This window comes from Mustela erminea, chromosome 10 (genome assembly GCF_009829155.1).
Source record: "Mustela erminea isolate mMusErm1 chromosome 10, mMusErm1.Pri, whole genome shotgun sequence".
NCBI classification, from domain to species: domain Eukaryota; kingdom Metazoa; phylum Chordata; class Mammalia; order Carnivora; family Mustelidae; genus Mustela; species Mustela erminea.
The window spans coordinates 14641898-14663373 of NC_045623.1; the positions used below are offsets into that span (position 1 = coordinate 14641898).

A 21476-nucleotide genomic window follows, 5' to 3' on the forward strand; every position below is an offset into this window, starting at 1 on the left:
TAAAGGGATACAGGGTCGGAACGAGCGGCGGCGCGGGCGCGCTCCTCCGGGCGGTAAGCGCGCCCCAGGCCTGGCCCGGCTGCTCGGGAGCGCGCCCTAGGGTCCCGCCCTGTCTCGGTCCCGCCTGCCGGCTTCGAACGCTGCGGCTGTCCCTGGCGGGGTCATCCACACAAGGTAGGCCAAAAAGGGCATGAAGGCGGGCCCCAGCCCCCTGTAGGGGTGTGGGTCAGAGAATGGGATCGGGCGGGTTTGGCAAGTGGAAGCCGCCCGGAGCTTCACCCCAGTGGCCCGCGCGCGAGTCGCTTGCGGGCTGGCTCTGCCTCCCGGGACCACACTGCGAAACGCTGGAGAGGGACCCGCTGGTGGCCGGAGCGCAGGCGGGCTCCTGGGGACCTGAGGGACGGGGGCGGGGGCGGGCTGGGCTCAGGTGCCCTTGCTTCACCTTTGCCTGTCCATCCTCGGTGTCTCCGGGTTCCTCTCCCCTCCTACCCCCGCGCGGGCCGAGTCAGGCTCCGCCTCCCGCATCTTTTCCTGGCCGCAGGCACAGCCCGGCCGAGATCAGAGTCCCCGGGCTTTGCGCCCCTGGAAGAAGGCAGCCGTGTAAATAATGCCTTGGTTTTCTTTTAAGCGGCTACGGAGAACCCTCATCCCAGTCCCACAAAAACTGCGGTTGGGTACCGTTCCAGTTTTCACTCCTAGGCTCAGATTCCTTTGGGGGGGGGCGGTAGGTTTGAAATTGAGATCTGTGGTGACCTTGTGTTTATCTGAAGCTCGTCTACCACGCGGAGTTCTGGTTTACTGGGCGCACGTGAGGGGTGTGTGGGCCCAATACAGAAAGGTAGATGGCTGGTCCTTTGTAGCCTCACACTGTTCGTTCTTTACATTAGGATACATTTGAAAACCAGTAAACACACCGGGGAAATACTTTTTCCAGTTCTCCCAAATTTTAATTTATAAATCAGTACCCAAATGCAGTTTTGTAATTATTGTGGCATCATCAGATTCTCTTCCCACCCCCTTTTCTCCCCTTGTAATTTTTGATCAAACTTATTAAAAAAAAGTTACTTAATTTTCTAGACTCTTTGGGATTTAACAGTTACGAGAATATCACATTTGTCAGAAGGCCAGCTTAGAGTTTAGAAAAATAACTGTTTTCTCTTACGCTTTGCTTTGGGCCTGGTGGTTTTGTGGACTTTTAAAAAAGAGCTTAAGACTATCTCTCTTTACTTGGAATATCCAGAATTTACTTTCTTATTGTTTCTTAGCAGTCACCGCTTAGAGGAGACAGTAAAAGGAATTAATCTTATTACCAGTGGCTTTCAAATATTTGAGAAATTTAAGAATTGTGACTGCAGTTCTGATTCATGGATCTTCAAAGAAAGCAGAGAAGGTAGGTGAGAGAGCTGGGATAATTCATTAAGCACTCTTACTTCTAGATGGAGGTTATTCTTTCATATTTTCAAAGGCTTCTTAAATCATTAACCGTTCAAATTTTAACTTCGCTTGCTTGGCAGTTAACCAGCCACACTTCTAGCTTTCCACTGTGAAAATGCATGGGCAAAAGTAGTCTTCCTCACTAAGTCAGGGCGCTTAAGTTTTTCAGTTGTCCTTAGGAGACTGGTAAATCATTTCAAGCCTTGCTTGTCTTCTAAACTGTTAGTTTAACCAAGAACCCTCAAAGCCTGAGGAGATATGAAACCCATGATTCACTCTAGTAAAGAATTAAGTGTTGTTCCCATCCTTGTGGCTAGAATTGACAAATCAGCTATCATTGTTATATTGTATGCTTTCTCTGTTCTATTCGAAGGAACAACCCTTTGAGATAGCTACTTTACAAATCAGAATACTGTAACTAAGAGAAGCTTAGTAACTTTCCAAAAATCATACAGCTGGGACTTGATAAAGCTAGGATTTGCATTTGGATAAAGCCCATCTCACAACTGTATTCTTCCCTTTGCATCACACGGACTAGTTAATGTTTTATTTTGCTTAATAATAAACTATCCTTTCCTCATTTTTGTCTTTCCTTCCATAGGAGGAAATTCAGTGTTTTTCCTTTTATTTTATCTTTTTGATGTCAGTGAAAGGTGTCTAATGTGAGAAAGGATAGGAAAATTGATATCCTAGATTTGAAATATTATTTAATTTCAGATGGTACAATATCATTATAAAACACACTAGTACACTTAACCCGATCAGCACCAGGTACTGTATGGAAGTTTTGAATCACTGTTTACACACCTGAAACTAATATAACCTTGTATGTTCACCAAACTAAATTTAAAATATAAAAATTAAACACATGTATTGACTCTTTAAAGAAAAATAACTTATTAGTAATTCTATAGCATAGTGTCCTACCCATGGACAAATATTGGTGCATTGAATTGAAATTGTACATGTTTAAAAGAATGTGGTTTGAAACATTTTCTTATTTTCTTTGTATGTAGATTTCAGGATTTACAAAGGTACAGGTTTGTGCAGATTTGAAGACCAGTATCTTACGAGCTTGTAAAACAGGTAATTTATCTTTTACAGTCTAAAAGAGAAACAGCCATTTATTGATCATCTGTGACAATGTTTTACATATATTAACTCATTTAGTTCTTGCATGAACCTCTGTGAAGCGGGTATTATTTTAGACCATTTAACAGTTAGTACTAAAAGCTACCACTTATTATGTATCAGTAGTGTGTTTCTTTACTTGTGCTGTGTCAGTGCAGTCCCTGTAAGAGCTACTCAGCATTGTCCAATAGAACTTTCCCATGATAATGGAAATGTGCTCTATGTTCACTGTCCTTTGGGGTAGCCACTAGACACATGGGTCTTTTGAGCACTTGACATGTGCCTAGTATGACTGAAAGACTGAATTTTTAAGTTTTATTTTAGTCCATTGAAATTTTAATTTTTTTAAAAAAGATTTTATTTATCTATTTGACAGAGATAACAAGTAGGTGGAGAGACAGGCAGATAGAGGAGGAAGCAGGCTCCCCGCTGAGCAGAGAGCCTGATGTGGGGCTTGATCCCAGGACCCTGGGTTCATGACCCAAGCCAAAGGAAGAGGCTTAACCCACTGAGCCACCCAGGCACCCCTGACATTTTAATTTAAATAGCCACATGTGGCAAGAGGATACTGTCTTGGAACCTTGGGTTACTCGTGAGATCTCAGAATCTGGATAACCTGGAAAAATGACAATACTCTTGACTGAAATAGAAAAGTCATGAATCTTTTTGGGGTTTAAGAATCAATTTGGTTTTGGCTGTTTGTTCATTCAGAAAATATTTTGTGATTAACATGGGGAAGGCCCTCTGCTCTGGTTAGGGAAGTGGAGTCTCTCCTCAAGGATTTTATCCACTTAAGACCCTTTACTTATTTGTCATAGTGTAGAAGACAATAGCCACAAGAGATGTGCAAATCGAGTATTCTCAGAAGAAGGAGTGCTTATTTCTGGATGCAGAGAGATTAGGGAAGGTTGCTGTGGAAGATCATATTTGAGCTTGATTTTAAAGAATAAGGGACATGTGCATACAAAAATGGTTAAAGAAAGGGGGGTTATGCTTCTAGCAAAGGGATGGACACAATGTTTTGGAAATCCCTTTTGCCAGAACACCTAAATGCTGAATAAATTATATTAGCCTTTTAAATACACTGTAGGCCTGTAGAACAGAAAGGGAAATCCCCAGGGCTAAAAGGTCAAAGAGAGAATAGAAACCAGAGTAGTAAACTAGCAGTGTGTCTTTTGGTTTGGCTGATAGCAGAAATAAAGCACAATTAAGGACTAGTAATAGGCTCCTCTTGCTCCCCACCCAAGGTAGAGAGAATTCAAAGCCCTTTGACCTTTCAGGTATACAATTCCAAGAGGCACCATTCACATGGTAGTTTGTATAAATGTGTTTCAGGGGATGATTTTGTTCATAAAAGTTAAAATGTAAATATTTCTACTTGAAATTGTACAACCCATGGCCTTGGAGAACCACCTTTCCCCAGATTCAGCCAGGATTCTCAAAAAACTACTCAGTGAAAGGTAGGCTAGGAAAAATATCTCCTTCCTGGCAAGGGGGATCACAAAGAAATTTGTTCATTTTCACCCAGGTCCAGGTGGGTGAGTAAAGCTACTTCTTGAGAACTTGAAACTACAGGGTTTGCCAACACTCAGATTCAAGGTTCAAATTTACTTATCTACATGGTCTAAAAAACCTGGAAAAAAGTTGGCCCAGGTTGGTAATGCGCCAGACTGTCTGGCAAAAATAGATATAGACCCACCCTCTTTGAAAGAGACCCATTCTCTTTCAAAGAGAATAAAGGAGAAGAAATAAAGATTTTAGAAATAATTTAAAATTTGTAGAAATTGAGAATTATTATCCCAGAAACTTATGCTGGGGAAAACACTATAGGAATGTGGCAAGGAATTATCACGTTTAACTAGACTGATGAAGAAAATTGTTAGAATGTTAAAGACTAAAAAGGAAAAAAAAAACCAGAAAGGAGGAGATTTTGATAATTCAAGGAGGAAATTACTCATATCGAGTCTATAATGGTGACTTTAGGGAAAAAGGAAAAGAAACTTAACTTAGCAAGACTTAAATGTATATATTTAGCAACAAGTCAGATGATCAGAGTAAATGATGAGTACAAGTCAAAAGTGGCTGAGATTTCATTATTTGGAAGAAGCTGAGCACATTGGAGGATTATGCATGTAAGAGTTGTTCTTACAGCGGCACCTGGGTGGCTTTGTGGGTTAAGCCTCTGCCTTTGGCTCAGGTCATGCATGATCCCAGGGTCCTAGGATCCAGCCCCACATCAGGTTCTCTGCTCAGCAGGGAGCCTGCTTCCTCTTCTCTCTCTGCCTGCCTCTCTGCCTACTTGTGATCTTTGTCAAATAAATAAATAAGCTCTTAAAAAAAAAAAAAGTTATTCTTACAAAGTTCATGGGAAATATTTAATTTCTGTCCATCAAACTATGAGAAGATACTCCTCTAAACATGACATTTTCATATGCATAGCAGTAATTTCTTATAACTTGAGGGTATTTCTGTATTTATTTTTAAAAATTAAGTACCTTCAGATACGTTAGTATCAAGTAATCATTAGTGAATTCGGAAACAACATCCTCAGTCTGGAATTTAAGAGAGAAAGTGGTGATGTGTGATATGTGTGTATTTAGGTACTCTTTTTCTTTTCCCCCTCATGCAGGAGCTGGAAATATAATGGTGAACAACATGGTTGGTTCCTGCTCTGTCAGAAGTTAAGGTTTAGTGAGGAAGATAAAACCAAGCAAACAAGCAACAGTTAAGTGAGATGAATGTCTTGGTTGGGGAAGTCAAGGGTGTTCTTGGAAACAAAGCAGGGACATTCAGCTGAAGCTGTAAGAGTTAGTACTTGAAAATATATAGGAGTAGGGATGTCTGGATGGCTCAGTCGGGCATCTGCCTTCGGCTGGAGTCATGGTCCCACATCAGGCTCCCTGCTCAGCAGGGAGTCTGCTTCTCTCTGTCTGCTGCTCCCTCTGCTTGTGCTGTCTCTTTCTCTCTCTCTCTCTGACAAATAAAATAAAATAAATTAGAAAAAAAAGAAAATATGTAGGAGTTAGCAGGTGGTAGTGAGGCTGAAGGGTGATATCATGGTGGTCTGTTACCCAGTCAGAACAGTGTACATGAAGGTCTGCGAGTGTACAAGAGAGCATAACAGATTTGAACATCGGAAAGAAGTTTCCTATAGCCATATAGCACAGTGATTGGTGCTGGAACAGAAATGCTTTAGTTCAAATTCTGAGTCCCAGCCCTGTGACCTTGGACAATGCTCTTAACCTCTGTAATTCTGTTGTGAGAAGTAAATGAGATCATTTATTTAAGGTGATTAGTAATGTGCTGACACAGAGTAGACACTGTGTTTGCATTTGTAATGATGATGAAAGCTAGAGCAAGGAATTGGAAACAAAGAAGTAGCCAGAGATGAATTACCAAAAGTTAAGTAGAGATCAGACAATGCAAAGACCCTGTAGATTGAGTTAAGGAGGAAAGACAATTTATAAGGGCACAGGGAGGCCCTGAAATATTCTTTATAGGAGAACAGGTAGATTGATATTTCAGAATTTTAGAATGATCACTCTGGCTTTAGGGTGGAGTCTAGATTGATCATGGTCCATACTACAGAAGAACCATTTGGGAGATTATAATAATAATTGGGCCAAGAAATGATGGTATTTTCGGTAGAGTAGTGGCAGTGAAGATGGAAAGAAAGGGTAGATTTGAAGGAAACTTAGAAGGTTGAATAAATAGTGCTTACTACTTGATTATGTGTAGAAACCTGAGGGAGGAAGAATGTTTCTGGATATGGCAAGTGGGTGAAGTTTGGTTCCATTTACAGAGAAACTGAAAGGAAGCAGGTGTTAGTAGATGGTGTGGGGGATGATATCAGAAGTGGAAAGCTCATGGTGATAAGTATAAGATAGTGGGAGTGGATGGCTAAAGTAGAAGAGATGAAATACTTGTGAATAATTTTCTCTAATTTGCTTTTTCTACCTCAGAAGACCTGTTTGAGATGTGGTGGTTTCAACAAGGTCTCAGTTTCCTCCCTTCTGCCCTAGTAATTTGGACAGCTGCTGCTTTCATATTTTCATACATTACGGCCATAACACTTCACCATGTTGACCCTGCTCTGCCTTATATCAGGTCAGTGAAATGTATTTTTTTATAGGAGATTGTTTATGTATCATTCACATTTTAACAGTGAAGCCAACATTCCATGTTAACATTTTAAAATTCAGGTTTTATGTTCGACATTATAACAACACAAAGAGTCTAAAAAGGAAGTTGTTTTTGGTTCTTTCCATGTGATAGAGAAAGGTGGAGACAGGGATATGATTTACTTAGTGAATTAGTTAGTGAGTTAAGACACTTTAAGTGTCTTGTCTCCCAAATAAATATTTGAGGTTGTCTCAGAAGATAGAAGTAGAATTACTCTCCCTTTAAAATTCAAAAATGCTGCAAACAGCAATAGTAGTATTAAAAGATAATGGTAATGACAACTATTTATTGGTCTACTTGCTATGTACAAGGTTATGTTCTAAGCATTCTTCAGATGATAAATAATTGAATCCTTACAACTACCCTATGAAGTAAAAATTGTTACCCCCATTTAAGATAGAAGGAAATAAGTTATTTGTTCAAGGATTCATGACTCAGTAAGAGGTGGAACCAAAATGCGGTTTGGGCAGTTTAACTCTAGAGACCCTGCTTTTAATCTTTATGACATATTGTCTAGGTCTTTTTGACACATTAAGTATCAAAATTTATCAGTAATATTTTTGAAATTTCAAAACTAATAATGATATAAGTATGGGTACTCAGTTGCTTGTGCTATGTTTGTAGCTCTCTTTTCCCAGTTATAAAGACAATATATACTTATCCTAACAAATTTTAAATAATACTAGACTGATTATAAAAGTAAAAAGTGAAAGTCTGTTTCAGCCCCTCTCCTGCTCCTGCCTGTCCAGAGGTAATTAATGGTTTGGTTGGTTTCCTTCCATAGTTTGTTTTGTTGTTATAGTTGTTTCATTTATTTATTTGTTTATATTCTGAAAAAAATGACCTATCCAATGTAGAAAATAGTGAATTTTTAAAGGGTGATGAACCAGAAGGCTAAATTTATCTTTTTTTTTAAATTTTTTTTTAAGATTTTATTTATTTGTCAGAGAGAGAGAGGGGGAGAGAGCGAGCACAGGCAGACAGAACGTCAGGCAGAGGCAGAAGGAGAAGCAGGCTCCCTGCCGAGCAAGGAGCCTGATGTGGGACTCGATCCCAGGACACTGGGATCATGACCTGAGCCGAAGGCAGCTGCTTAACCAACTGAGCCACCCAGGGGTCCCTAAATTTATCTTTTTAAAAGTATCAAGAAGAGGGGCGCCTGGGTGGTTCAGTGGGTTGGGCCTCACCTTCGGCTCAGGTCATGATCTCAGGGTCCTGGGATCAAGCCCCGCATGGGGCTCTCTGCTCAGCAGGCATCCTGCTTTCCCCTCTCTCTGCCTGCCTCTCTGCCTACTTGTGATCTCTGTCAAATAAATAAATAAAATCTTTTAAAAAAAAGTATCAAGAAGAGATCAGAATCTTACTATCTACATTTGTTTCCACAGTGGTATGGTATGGAGCAAAAGATAGCAACAAATTGGGTACACTTTGGGAAGATGTACAAAAACCAAAGATATTTTAGAATTGAAGGTTCCGATTCTAGGAATAATTTGTTGAATAATCACCACTGATCATAGCACGCTGCTACAGAAACATGTAGCTTAAGGAGACAGTTCATTCTTTAGTAACTTTTTAGAGAACATACATCAGTAATTTCTGAGTGCCTTTCAGCATTTTTATTTCCCCTTTAAGAACTTGTCTGCTTTCACTTTAAAAAGCTTTTAATCATTTAAGAGGCCTTTGGGTTCTTTTTCAGAGTTTCAGTTCTCTGATGGTACTGCATGTGATTTTCTGACAGTACCCTAGACACTTCCTTTTCTGTCCCTGTTCTACCCTTTTATTTTTCTGCGACTGACCTAAGTATTATTACCCTGGGACCTTTCTCCGATGTTCTAATACATTTAAACTTAGTACTTAATTTTACTTCTCGGGCTCATTTCCTTCATCTGAAGAATGATTAAGTTAGACTAGATGCTCTGCAAAGTTCCTCTCAGTTCACAGACCCCATCTAAAAGGTTTAATTGTTAACAGTCCCAAAAGACATAACCAAATGTAAATTTCTACACCAAAGACAATTTCACAGCAAGTATGTTTCAGGTGTTCTCTTAGTTTGTTCAGGTAGTGGATGCCTGCGTAGAATGCAGGAGATGAGTACTGGGGGAAGAGAACAAATTAGAATATCTATGTATATTTTAAAATCTTGTTAATTTGAGCTTAACTAATAAATACATATATTTTGAAGTTACACAATCAGACTTTTTAATTTTTTTTTCTTTTTGATGGTGTGTGATCAAAATAGTTTGATGATCACTGGGTTGGAGTGCTGTATGATGAGGTGATGGACTTGGCTGATTTTACTTGTAGTCCAGTTTGTATCAGACTGTTCCAGAGCCGAGGCAGGAGCACACTTAGCCAGCCATCTTGGAAATGCATGCTTTTGTTTCCTTACAGGGTGTTTCTAAACTGTAGCATCTCTTGAAATACAACTATTAAAATTTTAGGAAATCAGAAATTTTTTGATTATAGGAATGTATATACATTATTTTTTAAAAATTGGAAGGTAGAAGAAACAAGCAGCTAAACCATAATTCTCACTACCTGAAGATGATCAAAGTAACAGAATTTTTTGTTTCTAAAGATACATCTTAGAGTTGGAAGGAGCAATCCTTATATGTGTTACTTCACTTTCCCTAAACTAACCCAAATTTCACCAAACACTATTGATTCCTTACCAGATGTGACTTTCCCTCTCTTTTTGATTCCAATTAGATTGGGTTAGCTGAGATCCTTATTATCTCTTTCCTTTAGTACTTCAGTTTGTGGCCAAAGACTTTGTCTTTTTCATCTTTACTGTAGTTTGAGGGAAGGGAAAGGAACTAACATTTAATGGGTGTCTCTCCTGTGTCTGCTGCTGTGCTAGATCTTCACATGTATTGTCACTTTCATTTCCTCATGTTGCAGATGAGGCTGGAGGAAATTAATAGCCCCATTTTGCAGACAAGGAACAGTCATAGAAAGATAAGAGAGCATACCCAAATTTGCACAGTAAATGGTAGTTGTTGATCTGGATCTGTGTTTGCCCTGAAGCACAAGCATGTAAGCTGATACATTGTAATACATTGTGATCAGCAATTTTAACAGAAGTCTGGACAGGTGCTCTGTGATTTCTCATTCTGCTAGAGGAGTTGGCCAAGGCTCTGGAGGGCAGAGAAAAAGTGGTCTCATGTGGAAGCTACAAGATGGGAAGGGCTTTGTCTCTTTTACTGACCACTGTACTCCTGTTCCTAAAATACTGTCAGGCACATAATAGGTGCTTGGTAAATGTTTTTGAAATTAACAGGACATGATTAGGTATTAATTGAGTTATAGACAGGGTCAACAACAGATGACAAAAGCAGAGTTGTGAAAGGATCTGTAGTGTTTCGAGAACATCCAGACAGAGGAACACACCTGACCAATTGATGGAAATCAGTAACACAGCCCTAATGTACCCAGGGTAGGTATTTTTTGTTATTTTTTAAAAAAGATTTTTATTAATTTATTTGAGAGAGAGAATGAGCAGGGAAGTGGGGCAGAGGGAGAGAGAAGCAGGCTCCCTACTGAGCATGGAGCCTGATATGGGCCTCAATCCCTGGACCCTACAATCATGACCTGAGCCAAAGGCAGCTGCCTAACTGCCTGAACCACCGGGTGCCCAGGTTTGTTTGTTTTTAATCAAGTTCTGTTGATTTCTGTTATCTGAAAAAGAAGTAATCTTGGGGTGCCTTGGTGGTTCAGTCAGTTAACTGGCTGCCTTTGGCTCAGGTCATGATTGCAGGGTCTTGAGATCAAGCCCCGAATCTGGCTCCCTGCACAGTGGAGAGCCTGCTACCCCCACTCTCTCTGCCTGCCGTTCTGCCTACTCGTGATCTCTCTCTCTCTTTCTGCCAAATAAATAAATAAAATCTTTTAAAAAAAAGTAATTTCAAGTGGTAGGAGAAAGAAGTGAATTAGGGCTACTGGGTGGCTCAGTTGGCTAAGTGTCTGCCTTTGGCTCAGGTTATGATCTCAGGGTCCTGGAATGGAGACCCACATCAGGCTTCCTGCTCAGCAGGGAGCCTGCTTCTCCTTCTTCCTCTGCCATTCCCCCTGCTTGTGCTCTCTGTCAAATAAATAAAATCTTTTAAAAAAAGAAAAGTGAACTAGATAAATACTGTGAGTTCAAACTGTCATGTTCTCATAAAATTATATGAGTTGAACTTAGGAATGTGTAAAAAGATACAGGATTTGAAGTAATCCATTATTTCTTACTCCTTAGAAAAAAATACACATGTATATTTAGTGTGAGAAATCCACATACCTTCTTTTTTTTCTTTCAGTGATACTGGTACAGTAGCTCCAGAAAAATGCTTGTTTGGGGCAATGTTAAATATTGCTGCAGTTTTGTGTAAGTAATGGAAATTGTTTTAAAAATCAAAATTAATAGCAAAATTGCCCTTTCCTTCTTTAAACACTTGTGTTACTTGTTTTACTTTCTGATTATACCTTAGGGAATGTTATCACTAAATTATTGATCCCAGATATGTTCCTTTTCAAAGAAAGGCAGTTTCTAAAAATACTAAATTATAGAAATAAACCTTAAAAAATATCTATAAGGCTATTTGACTACTCATCCAAATAGAAGTTGTAAAGTATAACCAAATAGTTTTTGAGACCTTAAGTGGATTTCTTAAGTGACCAGTAGAGGACAGAAAGCTTATAAACACACTGACTACAACTAACACCAACTAAATTCATTTAGGATAAACAATTTATAAGTTTAAGAGTAGTGGTAGAACTGCGTTTTGATTTTTGAACGATGTTCTAACGACAAAGGACTGGAATTCTACTGTAATTTACATTCCTGTTCATTATTTATTTTTTGAATCAAACTTGTATTAATGATTAACTAAAATATTTTTTTCATCAATTGTGATTATTTTAAATATTTGCACTTTTCCATATGGTATTTACTATCTCCTTGGTTCAAAAATTGAAGTCAAGGAAATAAATGATTCAGTGCGTAGAAGTTGATCTTATGACTAAAGTTTTCAAAAACATGTCAACAGAAGCATATCTCTGTTTCATTTTCTATACTTTCAAATTATTTGGCAATACTTTTGTAGTGGGAAATTTGACTTGATTTGACCCTTTGCTGATAACAACTATCGTAAAATTGGTGTTTTTGTTCTGTGTAATTGACTGCTATATCTGATTGAACCAAGTTATAATAATTTGAAATAAAATGAAATGGGAGTGAGGCAAATCACCTTTTAGTGTTTCTTTTTTTCTTTTCTTTTTTTTTTTTTTGGTTGGTTGATTTTTGTTTTGTTTTGTTTTTTTGCCAGTACCCGTTTTATCCATATTTTAGCAATAATTACTATAAATGTTAATGCTAATCATCTAGAAAATTTTGTTTTATATAACACTTATCATTAGAGATTTTCAGAAAACATCAAACTTATCTCTTAAATTTTGTCCTAAATATTTGTAAATGTGAGGCCCATGAGAGTGCCCTTCAGTCACACAGAGATATTACTAGTTCCATAATGCAACCTTAAAGGTTCTTTAAAATCAACAGCTATTTGTTTTTTGGTTTTTCTCTTCTCTCAAATTAACTTTGAAAGGAAGTTTTATGTTAGGTGACCTTTGTTAACTCTTTGTTGGCAACTTTATTCCCTGGTTACTTATTACTTTGCTGTCTTTTGGGTTATCTCTTCCCAGGCATTGCAACCATTTATGTTCGTTACAAGCAAGTTCATGCCCTGAATCCTGAAGAGAGTCGTATCATCAAATTAAACAAGGCTGGCCTTGTACTTGGATTACTGAGTTGTTTTGGACTTTCTGTTGTGGCAAACTTCCAGGTTTGTATTTTAGCCCAGCATAAGTATTTTCCTGAGGTACATAAATTAATACATGTTCAAAAGGAAACCTGAAACATTCAGTTACACACTGTTATTGTTTCTTTGCCTTAACAAAGTAGAATCCCCTGCCTTTAGATCATTTGACCTTCTTAGGGTTCACTACTTTCACAATTAGAAAAATTCATTCTCAGTAAACTCCTGAAAACCTGAAAACCTATAAATTATTCTGACCTTTTAATCATTCACAGGGCTCTATTAGACTCTTCATTACTACTTAGTTGGAGATTACTCCAAGACCAGAGAGAATTGATATAAATTGTAAGCGACACAATTATAGATTTGAACTTTGAAAAAATATATATTGCTAGGGGCACCTGGTTGGCTCATCTGGTAGAGCGTGCAACTCTTGATCTCGGGGTTGTGAGTTCGGGTCCCGTGTTGGGTGTAGAGATTGCTTAAAAGTAAAGCTCTTTGGGGGAAAAAAAATATGCTAACAAACTACACTCATTTACCTATTTTATATTCTTGTTTAGATGTTCCCATTGATCACCTCTATTTCTGGAGGTGCTCAGCCCCTCATATGAGGAAGTAAAGGGAGTATATGGAGCTTTTCACCTTTTTCTCAGGGAATTCTTAAAATAGCAGGTTAACTTTCACAAAATTTGCAAACTCTTCACATTCCTTTCAACTGACATTCTTTCCGATGAGTCTTCGGTAATACCAGCTATGTCCTGGGCATACGGGTGTGTTTTGCTTAATGGCTCTGCAGTCTTCAGAGTTTCAATTTAGACATCTAATAACTATTTATACACCCTCATACAAATACACATATAGAGGCATATTCATGCATCCACTGCAGGTATTTTTGCCAGATAGATGGCTTTCCTCCCACAGTGATTTAAGGCACAGACATCTTTGAGCTCTCGCATTCCCTAAGTCCTTACTGTCTTCTGCATCCAGCCAACTGGAACAGTCAAAGAGAATATGCAGAAATCACACCTGCTTCTTAACAACCTTGACCTGACAGTGACTCACATCATCCTACTAACATTTGCTAGACACAACAAGAGGGACTGGGAAGTGAAGTCATGCTGAGCATCAGTTCCTGAGACAACTCCATACTGTGGAAGGGACACAGGACTTTTGGTGGCTAGCTAGCTAGCGGTCTTTGCCACAAATAGGATTCTGTCTTCACTAATCACTTTCTGAAGCTCAGTGTTAAAAATATGTTTTGGGGAAATTTTAGTATATGGATAGTGATTCTTTCTTCCAGTTGTCCCTTTACCAATTTAACAGTATCTCTCATCCCTGTGTGGTAAGAATGGATCCCAAAGTGACCTCCACACGTAAGATGCTACCTGTGTTAATAATTAATACTTGTTTATGCAATCCAGTAAATTCCAATGGGAGTTCCTAGTTGTGGCCTGTGCACGCTGCCTTTCTGCCTTTTTCTCATTTACATATAAAAATGGTTTATATACTTTTATTGCTATGTTCCTTTTAGCTTTAATTCTAATTCACCTTCACCACAGGGGTCCCTGGGCTTTTTAATTTTGAATCAAATTCCTTTTTTCTCTCTTGATCACATCCCTTTTCATGTAGCTTTGCACCTGTTGAATTTCCTTCACATCCTTCACTGATGGCTTCATTGCTGGGCCCTATTTATAAGCAGATTCTGTAACAATACCCCAATATCCTTCCTTGTATAAACTTTTAGTGCTTAAGTGGTGAGCGTATTGCCCCTGTCTCTTCCCACTTATGTGTTGCAGAGTTTGACTTGGAAGAGACTCTAGCACTGTTTTAAAGTAGGGACTTGTTGGTTTTACCCCTTAAACATTTCTTGAAAACATCTACTTCTCTGCATTTCCATCTCTGCTTGCTCTCCCTACCATCTCTTCAACCAGTTCAGATTTCATTATCTTTCATACCCTGGTCTAGTACCATAGCCGCCTAAATGCTTCCTCTGCCTTCACTCTTACCTCCCTTTCATCTTAATATTGCAGCCAGTGTAATCTTTTGTAATTATATGTACATCTCACTCTGTTTCCCTGTACCCCATTTAAAGCTGTACAGCTCCAAGCTTCCATGAAAAGAGATGTAATCAAGAGAGAAAAAGGAATTTGATGAACCGCCAAGCTTCTTAATTAATTCAAAGGTCTTGCATGATCTACTTCTCCAGCCTCGTTCTTTGTCATTCCCCTTCTTAATATCCTCCCTTGTACATAACACTGGACTTTCTTTATTCCTTAAATAAGACAAGTTTCTTTCACTCCATTTCACGTTTCTTTTGTTGGACATTTCACTACCCCATACCTAAATAGATCTAGGTGTCTTCAGGTTTTCCGTGCAGACCTCTTCCTCAGAGAGATCTTCTCTGTGACTAGACTTGTTCCCATGTAGAGTTTTCTTTATTTGTATTCTTTGTGTTCTCTTAGCCTCTGGAAACAAATTCTTCACAGCACTTACTATAGTCTAATTTTTTTTTATCTATGGTTTTAAAAATTTTTTAGTTGATGTGTTTCTCCATTAATTATGAGCACAATGGTTGTGTTCATCGCTGTATATTCATCACCTAACGTAGTACTTCAAACAAAGATGTTCTCATTGTTTAGTGACTTATTAAAGAGGCTAAAGGGACTAAGCAGGATGAATAAAAATTCTTTTGCTACTGCTGTGGTTGTCGGTGCTTAAAGAGACCTCATGTGATTTGGAAAACTCTGACTTAAAAAATGCAGATTTAATTTCTTTGAAAACAACTCTGTATAATAATATTCAGTAAACACAAACACATGATAAGCATCCTCAGTGCCTACTTAGAGGTATTTTTCCCTTTGAAGGACATTTATCTTTGAGGAAAGTTGGAAAGAATAAGTAAGCAGAAATCTGTATTAATTTCGTAGGGCTGCCATAACAAAATACCATAAATTGAGTGACTTACAGTAACAGAAATTTATTCTTTTAAAGTTCAGGAGGCCAGAAGTCTGAAACTAAGGTGTTAGAAGGGATAGTTCCCTTTTGGGGACACATGCCTCTTCTCTAGTTTCTAATAGTTACCAGCCATCCTTGGTATTGCGTGGCTTATGGCAACAAAACTCCATAATGTGTGCCTCTGTTGTCACATGCCATTCTTTCTTCCTATAAACTTTATCTTCAAGGAGACTTCAGAGAGAGGGTAAGGCTAAGAAAGCAGAAGATTAGTTCCTAAGTTTCATTAACTGCTTATAGGTAAAGATTACAGACCATTCATTGTATACTTTTTAAGTTCTTTATCAGACATTTGCTCCTGACCACACATATCGCTGTAATTTTTCTTGTCTTTGTCAAAGAATAAGTTTTTGTCTTTGCTTTGTGAAAAGATATATTTTTAAAGAGAATAATATAATGACTTTTGTACATGTTATTTAACTTACTAATTAATGAGGGAAATAGTAGGTAGTACAAATCAGCTGAAAAGAGAAGTCAAGGTACCACAGGTTTGTAGTCAAATAAGGAATGCTAAAACAAATTTATGATGTAAAACTGGACATTATTCACAGTGATAATTAATAACATTCAAAAAGACACAATTGCATTTGTATAGTTATGGGTTATTTGCATTTCTATCAGTTTTCTACAAATTAACTTCTGTCTCTACACATAACTTCTATCATTAAGGAAGTTTTCAGAGTCGAGTAAAACTGACATTCGTGTAGAACCAGTGCCAGAGGCTTTAACATTCCACTGGAGTACTCTCTGGCCTATTTCAAGATCTTTTGCTGTTTCCCTGGTCTCTAAAGTAACAAAACTGAATGTCCAAGCAGAAGTACTGCCAGTTAAAACCAGTTTTAAATGCCTTTATTTTTAATCATAAAAATACGGTAATAAGTGCCCTCCATTCTTTGCTTTTACTTTTTTTTTAATTTTAAAAGATTTTATTTATTTATTTGACAGAGATCACAAGTAGGCTGAGAGGTAGGCAGAGAGAGAGGAGGAAGCAGGCTCCCTGCTGAGCAGAGAGCCTGGTATGGGGCTCGATCCCAGGACCCTGAGATCATGACCTGAGCTGAAGACAGAGGCTTAACCCACTGAGCCACCCAGGCACCCCTGTTTTTACTTTTTAATTCACAGGATTTTGTTGTTGGAACTATGTACTGATCACAGTGGGCATCAATCAGGCTATATCAGTATTTAGCTTCATCAATTTATATGAGAATTTTTTTTTAAAGATTTTATTTATTTATTTGACATAGAAAGAGAGATCTCAAGTAAGCAGAGAGGCAGGCAAAGAGAGAGGGGGAAGCAGTCTCCCTGCTGAGCAGAGAGCCCGATGTGGGGCTTGGTCCTAGGACCCTGAGATTATGACCTGAGCAGAAGGCAGAGGCTTAACTTACTGAACCATCCAGGTGCCCTATATGAGAATATTTTTAAGGGGAAAATTTATCCATATTCCTGCTTGTGGCCCTAAAATTGTTAATTTCGTTTTTGCCTATATTTTTCTAGACTTTAATCATATGTATAGATAAATTCTCAGAAGAAGGGCGCCTGGGTGGCTCAGTGGGTTAAGCCACTGCCTTCGGCTCAGGTCATGATCTCAGGGTCCTGGGATCGAGTCCCGCATCGGGCTCTCTGCTCAGCAGGGAGCCTGCTTCCTCCTCTCTCTCTCTCTGCCTGCCTCTCTGCCTACTTGTGATCTCTCTCTGTCAAATAAATAAATAAAATCTTTAAAAAAAAAAAAAAAAATTCTCAGAAGAAGATAATACCATTTTGTATTATGTTTTATGGGTACTGAAGTTTTTTTTTTATTGTTACCCAAAGTAGTAATAGCAATGCATTCTTTTCTCTTTCCAGCACTCGTAACTTATTGCCAGTTAGAACACCACAAACCAAATCAAAATAGCTCTTCTTCTCCAAAAGAAAACCAATGGCTTTGGCAAAAACATGATTACCTTTTACTTACTATAGCTTCAACTAAGAAAACTGGGTGCTATGTTTGTGAATTAGCACAGTCAGTTGTGAAAGAAGGGACCCAAGTCCTAACCTTTCCCCTCTTGTTACCCCGTCCTACACTCTGCCAGGTGCTCTGCAGTGCCTTCTCAACCAAGCGAAATACAGGCTGCATCAGCTTCGAAAACTAGAGCAGTTCAACCAAAAACATTTGTAGAATTTTTGGAGAGCTACCGTTGTCACTTTTAAGCAGAGGGTACATGTAGTAAAAAGTAAAATGTAAATGGATACTGATAAAAAGGAGGAAAATATTGGAATTTACGGTAATCTCATGTATAATTTATCCAAAACCAATCAATGTGAGCCAAGAGGGAATGCTTTAATTTTCTGAGCCTTTAAATTGCACGCAGATTTAAATTAGATTTAAGTTGAAACCCTCCCTGCAGCTTCCCAACCATCCTGATCCTCCTTTGCCATGTACTATCCTTTTTCTATAACCCTAATTACCATCTAACAAATGATGGACTTCGCTTATTTCTAAAGTTTGCCACTTACTGTTTTTGCTTCTTCACTTGAATGTAAATTCTGAGGGCCAGATTTTTGTCTGTTTTGTCCACTAATGTATCTGAGTACTTAGAACAGTGCTTGACATAGAAGAGGTACCCAAATAAACATATTCATGAGTAAATGAATAATTCTTGCCATGTTTTCAGTCGTGACTACTGATTTAACTGCAATCTTCTGGCTTTTGTGGAGTACTCTGGGAGAGAATTGCTTCAGGAAGTAGTCTCTGGAATTCATAGTGTTTTTCCATTCAGCGACTGTTTTTTTGAGATCACTAACCTGTGCTTTTAAATATTGTGTTGGCAATATGTTTTGAGCTTCTCTTATTTATTTCTTCTTTCTACCTCTCAGAAAACAGCCTTTTTTATTGTACATGTATGTGGAGCTGTGCTCACCTTTGGCATGGGCTCGTTATACATGTTCGTTCAGACCATCCTTTCCTACCAAATGCAGCCCAAAATTCATGGCAAACAAGTCTTCTGGATCAGACTACTGGTGGTTATCTGGTGTGGAGTAAGTGCATTTAGCAGTATCCTTTGCTGTAAAACGTAGCTGTACTTGGAAGGGAATTAAATAACAGAATATAAGTGAACACTGTTGGCATATTGTGAGCAGGCATTTTGTGGGGGAAGATTCTTGGGTTACTAACCCTAAATTAAAGGACGAGATTCAAATTTGACATAGGATCTCAGTAATTGAGCTGGGAACAAAGATAAAATTCAGCCCGATCATACTCACTTTAGAGATGTGAAGGATGAGTTAATGCCCTCCCGAGAACAATTATTTAGCAGAATCTTAGGCTAGTACTGCTAATTTACTGAGCAAAGAGGGATTGACTATGCAAACCATTTCATAGTAATCCTCTGGGTACATTTTAATCTTCACTACTACTATATAATATCGAGTCTTTAAGGAAATGGGTTTGGACCTTGGAAATGAATGAATAATCCTTGTGGAACTTTAAAGTGATTTTTATTTTGAAACTAATTTAAACATACAGGTTTTCTCTGAGATTCTCCTTGACTTACTTTTTGTATAGTGCTGACTTGCTCATCACTTTTGTACAGTGGGAATTTTGGCACAGATATTGTACAGAAACTCCATTGGAACCCTGAGGACAGAGTAAGATCTTGGAATCTATAAAACATAATTTTATATTAAAGATGACTATTTTGGTTGATTTTGATGTATTTTTCATGTCATCACTAAAAATACTACTTTTCTAGAGTAATCATTTTGTTAAATTAGGATTATTTTCTGTGTCTGATAGAGTTTGTGTAGCACTACCAGTATTTTCTGTCTCAATTCAACAATGAACATTTTCAAGACACAGGAGAATTGTGATGGCGAAGAGTTTTCTCAGAAATTGACTCCTCCAAATATGGATGTAGTGTACAACATACCCAACTGAGCTCTTTTATTATTGGAATACTTGTTTCCTGAATTACCATCTAGAAGTTTATTATTACGTACTCTTCATTTAGGTTCCAGTATAATGCATATCTGAATGGAGATAACATCTTTGACCCTGAGGGAAAAAAGAGGAGGGACATATACTAACTAGATGACAAAATTAAGTTAATCTGTTTTCACAAACCTCTCAGTGGCATTTCATTTTGAATTATTTTTAAAGAATTAGCCCTGGATAGGACATGTTTGTAAGAATAAAAGAGTGAAATAATTTGCTAGTTTCCCTCAGTTATAATCTATATATTATTTAATGCTTTATTTTTAGTGTAAAAATAACACTAAATTTATTATGAGTATTTTTTACTGAAACATTTTTAGTGACATTTAATGAATCTTATGGCTGTGGGAAAAGCGGTAGCTTCCCAAGTATAGAGTAGAGGTTCTCCGTTCTTAGTTCTTCAGATGGAAATTTTATTCCCTCTAGATGAAGTTACGACAGCTAGATCATTTAGGAAGACTTTCCTAATGCCTTTCTTCAATTCTTGAGATATGTTCATCATCATTAGCCATCAAGGAAATTCAAATCAAAACCACATTGAGATATGTTCAATAAATTAGGATTGTTTTGTTTTGTTTTTTTTTTTTTCTCCAGAAAGTTTGGATATGGAATTATTTATAAAAGATAAATAGAATTAAGTTTTTAAACAAATGTTATTTTAGACAGTTTTATATTTACAGAAATATTGTGAAAACAGTGCAGAGGGTTCTTATCAGTATATTCTGTACACACACTTTTTATTAATATCTTTAGTATGGCATGTTGGTTACAATTAATAAACTCACATGTATATAGTTTTTGACAAAAGGCCATAGTATATTAATATGTCCTTAGTGTTTATCTCATGTCCTTTGAATTTCAGAAGACAGATTGGTTTGCAGATTTTATGGTTCTTTTATTTGAGAGAAATTCTAGATCACTCAAGTGAAATTTCAAAAAATTATTCTGTTTTTCCATTGTCACTCAAGGGTTACGTGCTTCACATGATTACCACTGCAGCAGAATGGTCTATGTCTTTCTCCTTCTTTGGTTTTTTCCTGACTTACATCCGTGATTTTCAGGTAAGAAAACACAACATTATATTTATGTAAACTTCCCTCAGGTGGCATAAAAGAAGATGCTATAGTCAAGTCTCCAACGTTTTTGAAAATTAACTTCATAAGCAGCGATGCCATAAGAAGAGCTGCGCAGGTAAGTCATTTCTGTGTTTGGGAAAACAGTGTGTTGTTAGTAAGGGGTTCATCCTTGAAAATCAGATTGTAAAACAGGTCAATTTCATCAACTCTGCCTATGTTTATGTAGGCCAACCTCAATATTTCGTTTCACCAATTCCTTTTAGAAACCAAAGAAAAATGAAGAGCTTCTGAGTAGAAAAGCTTGGTTTTCCTAACTCTGTTGGTACTACAGATGATACCTTTGGCAGTACAACATCTGTTCAGTCTTTTTACTCATTGGAATAGATTTACATCTCCAATCCCAAAAATATTCTTCAGAACATTTTGAAGATGGAAAGTTGAAGACGTTGAAGATGTCTTTAAGGAACAAACGCCTATGTATAATTTTCTTTTCTGTTACAGAAAATTTCTTTACGAGTGGAAGCCAATTTACATGGATTAACCCTCTATGACACTGCTCCTTGCCCTGTTAACAATGAACGGACACGGCTACTTTCCAGAGATTTATGATGAAGGGATAAAATACATCTGTGATGATTACGATTCTCAGGGATTTGGGGGAAATGTTCATGAAAGTTCCTTATTCTGCTCTGAAATTTTTAACCAGTTAATCAAGGCTGACAGTGATATCGATGAATACTGATAATCAAGAGACATGAATAAAGCCATTTGATAAGTTATTTTCAAGGATATCTTCAAGAAGACCCTGTAAAAACATTTATGCCTATACGTTCTTTTTAATCCCAGAAAATAAAACCAAAGGACTACAACAACACT

General features: G+C 37.7%; 1 protein-coding gene across 11 annotated transcripts; it reads left to right on the top strand.

Moving 5' to 3' along the window:
• The first annotated feature begins 63 nt into the window (after positions 1-63).
• Positions 64-21472, top strand: DRAM2 (DNA damage regulated autophagy modulator 2). Of its 11 annotated transcripts, none has more exons than XM_032361115.1 (11): positions 64-174; positions 1266-1390; positions 2451-2520; positions 5195-5289; positions 6528-6672; positions 11046-11113; positions 12430-12569; positions 18408-18585; positions 19096-19178; positions 20493-20585; positions 21102-21472. In XM_032361115.1, the coding sequence occupies exons 5-11, from the start codon at positions 6542-6544 to the stop codon at positions 21207-21209; spliced, it is 801 nt and encodes a 266-aa protein (XP_032217006.1). In that variant the 5' UTR covers positions 64-174; positions 1266-1390; positions 2451-2520; positions 5195-5289; positions 6528-6541; the 3' UTR covers positions 21210-21472. The 11 variants fall into 11 exon arrangements, 9 of the variants coding, with proteins under 9 accessions (XP_032217006.1, XP_032217008.1, XP_032217010.1 ...); XM_032361119.1 differs by having other exon boundaries at positions 65-174; positions 6588-6672; XM_032361116.1 differs by having other exon boundaries at positions 66-174; positions 1269-1390.
• Positions 21473-21476: the final 4 nt, after the last annotated feature.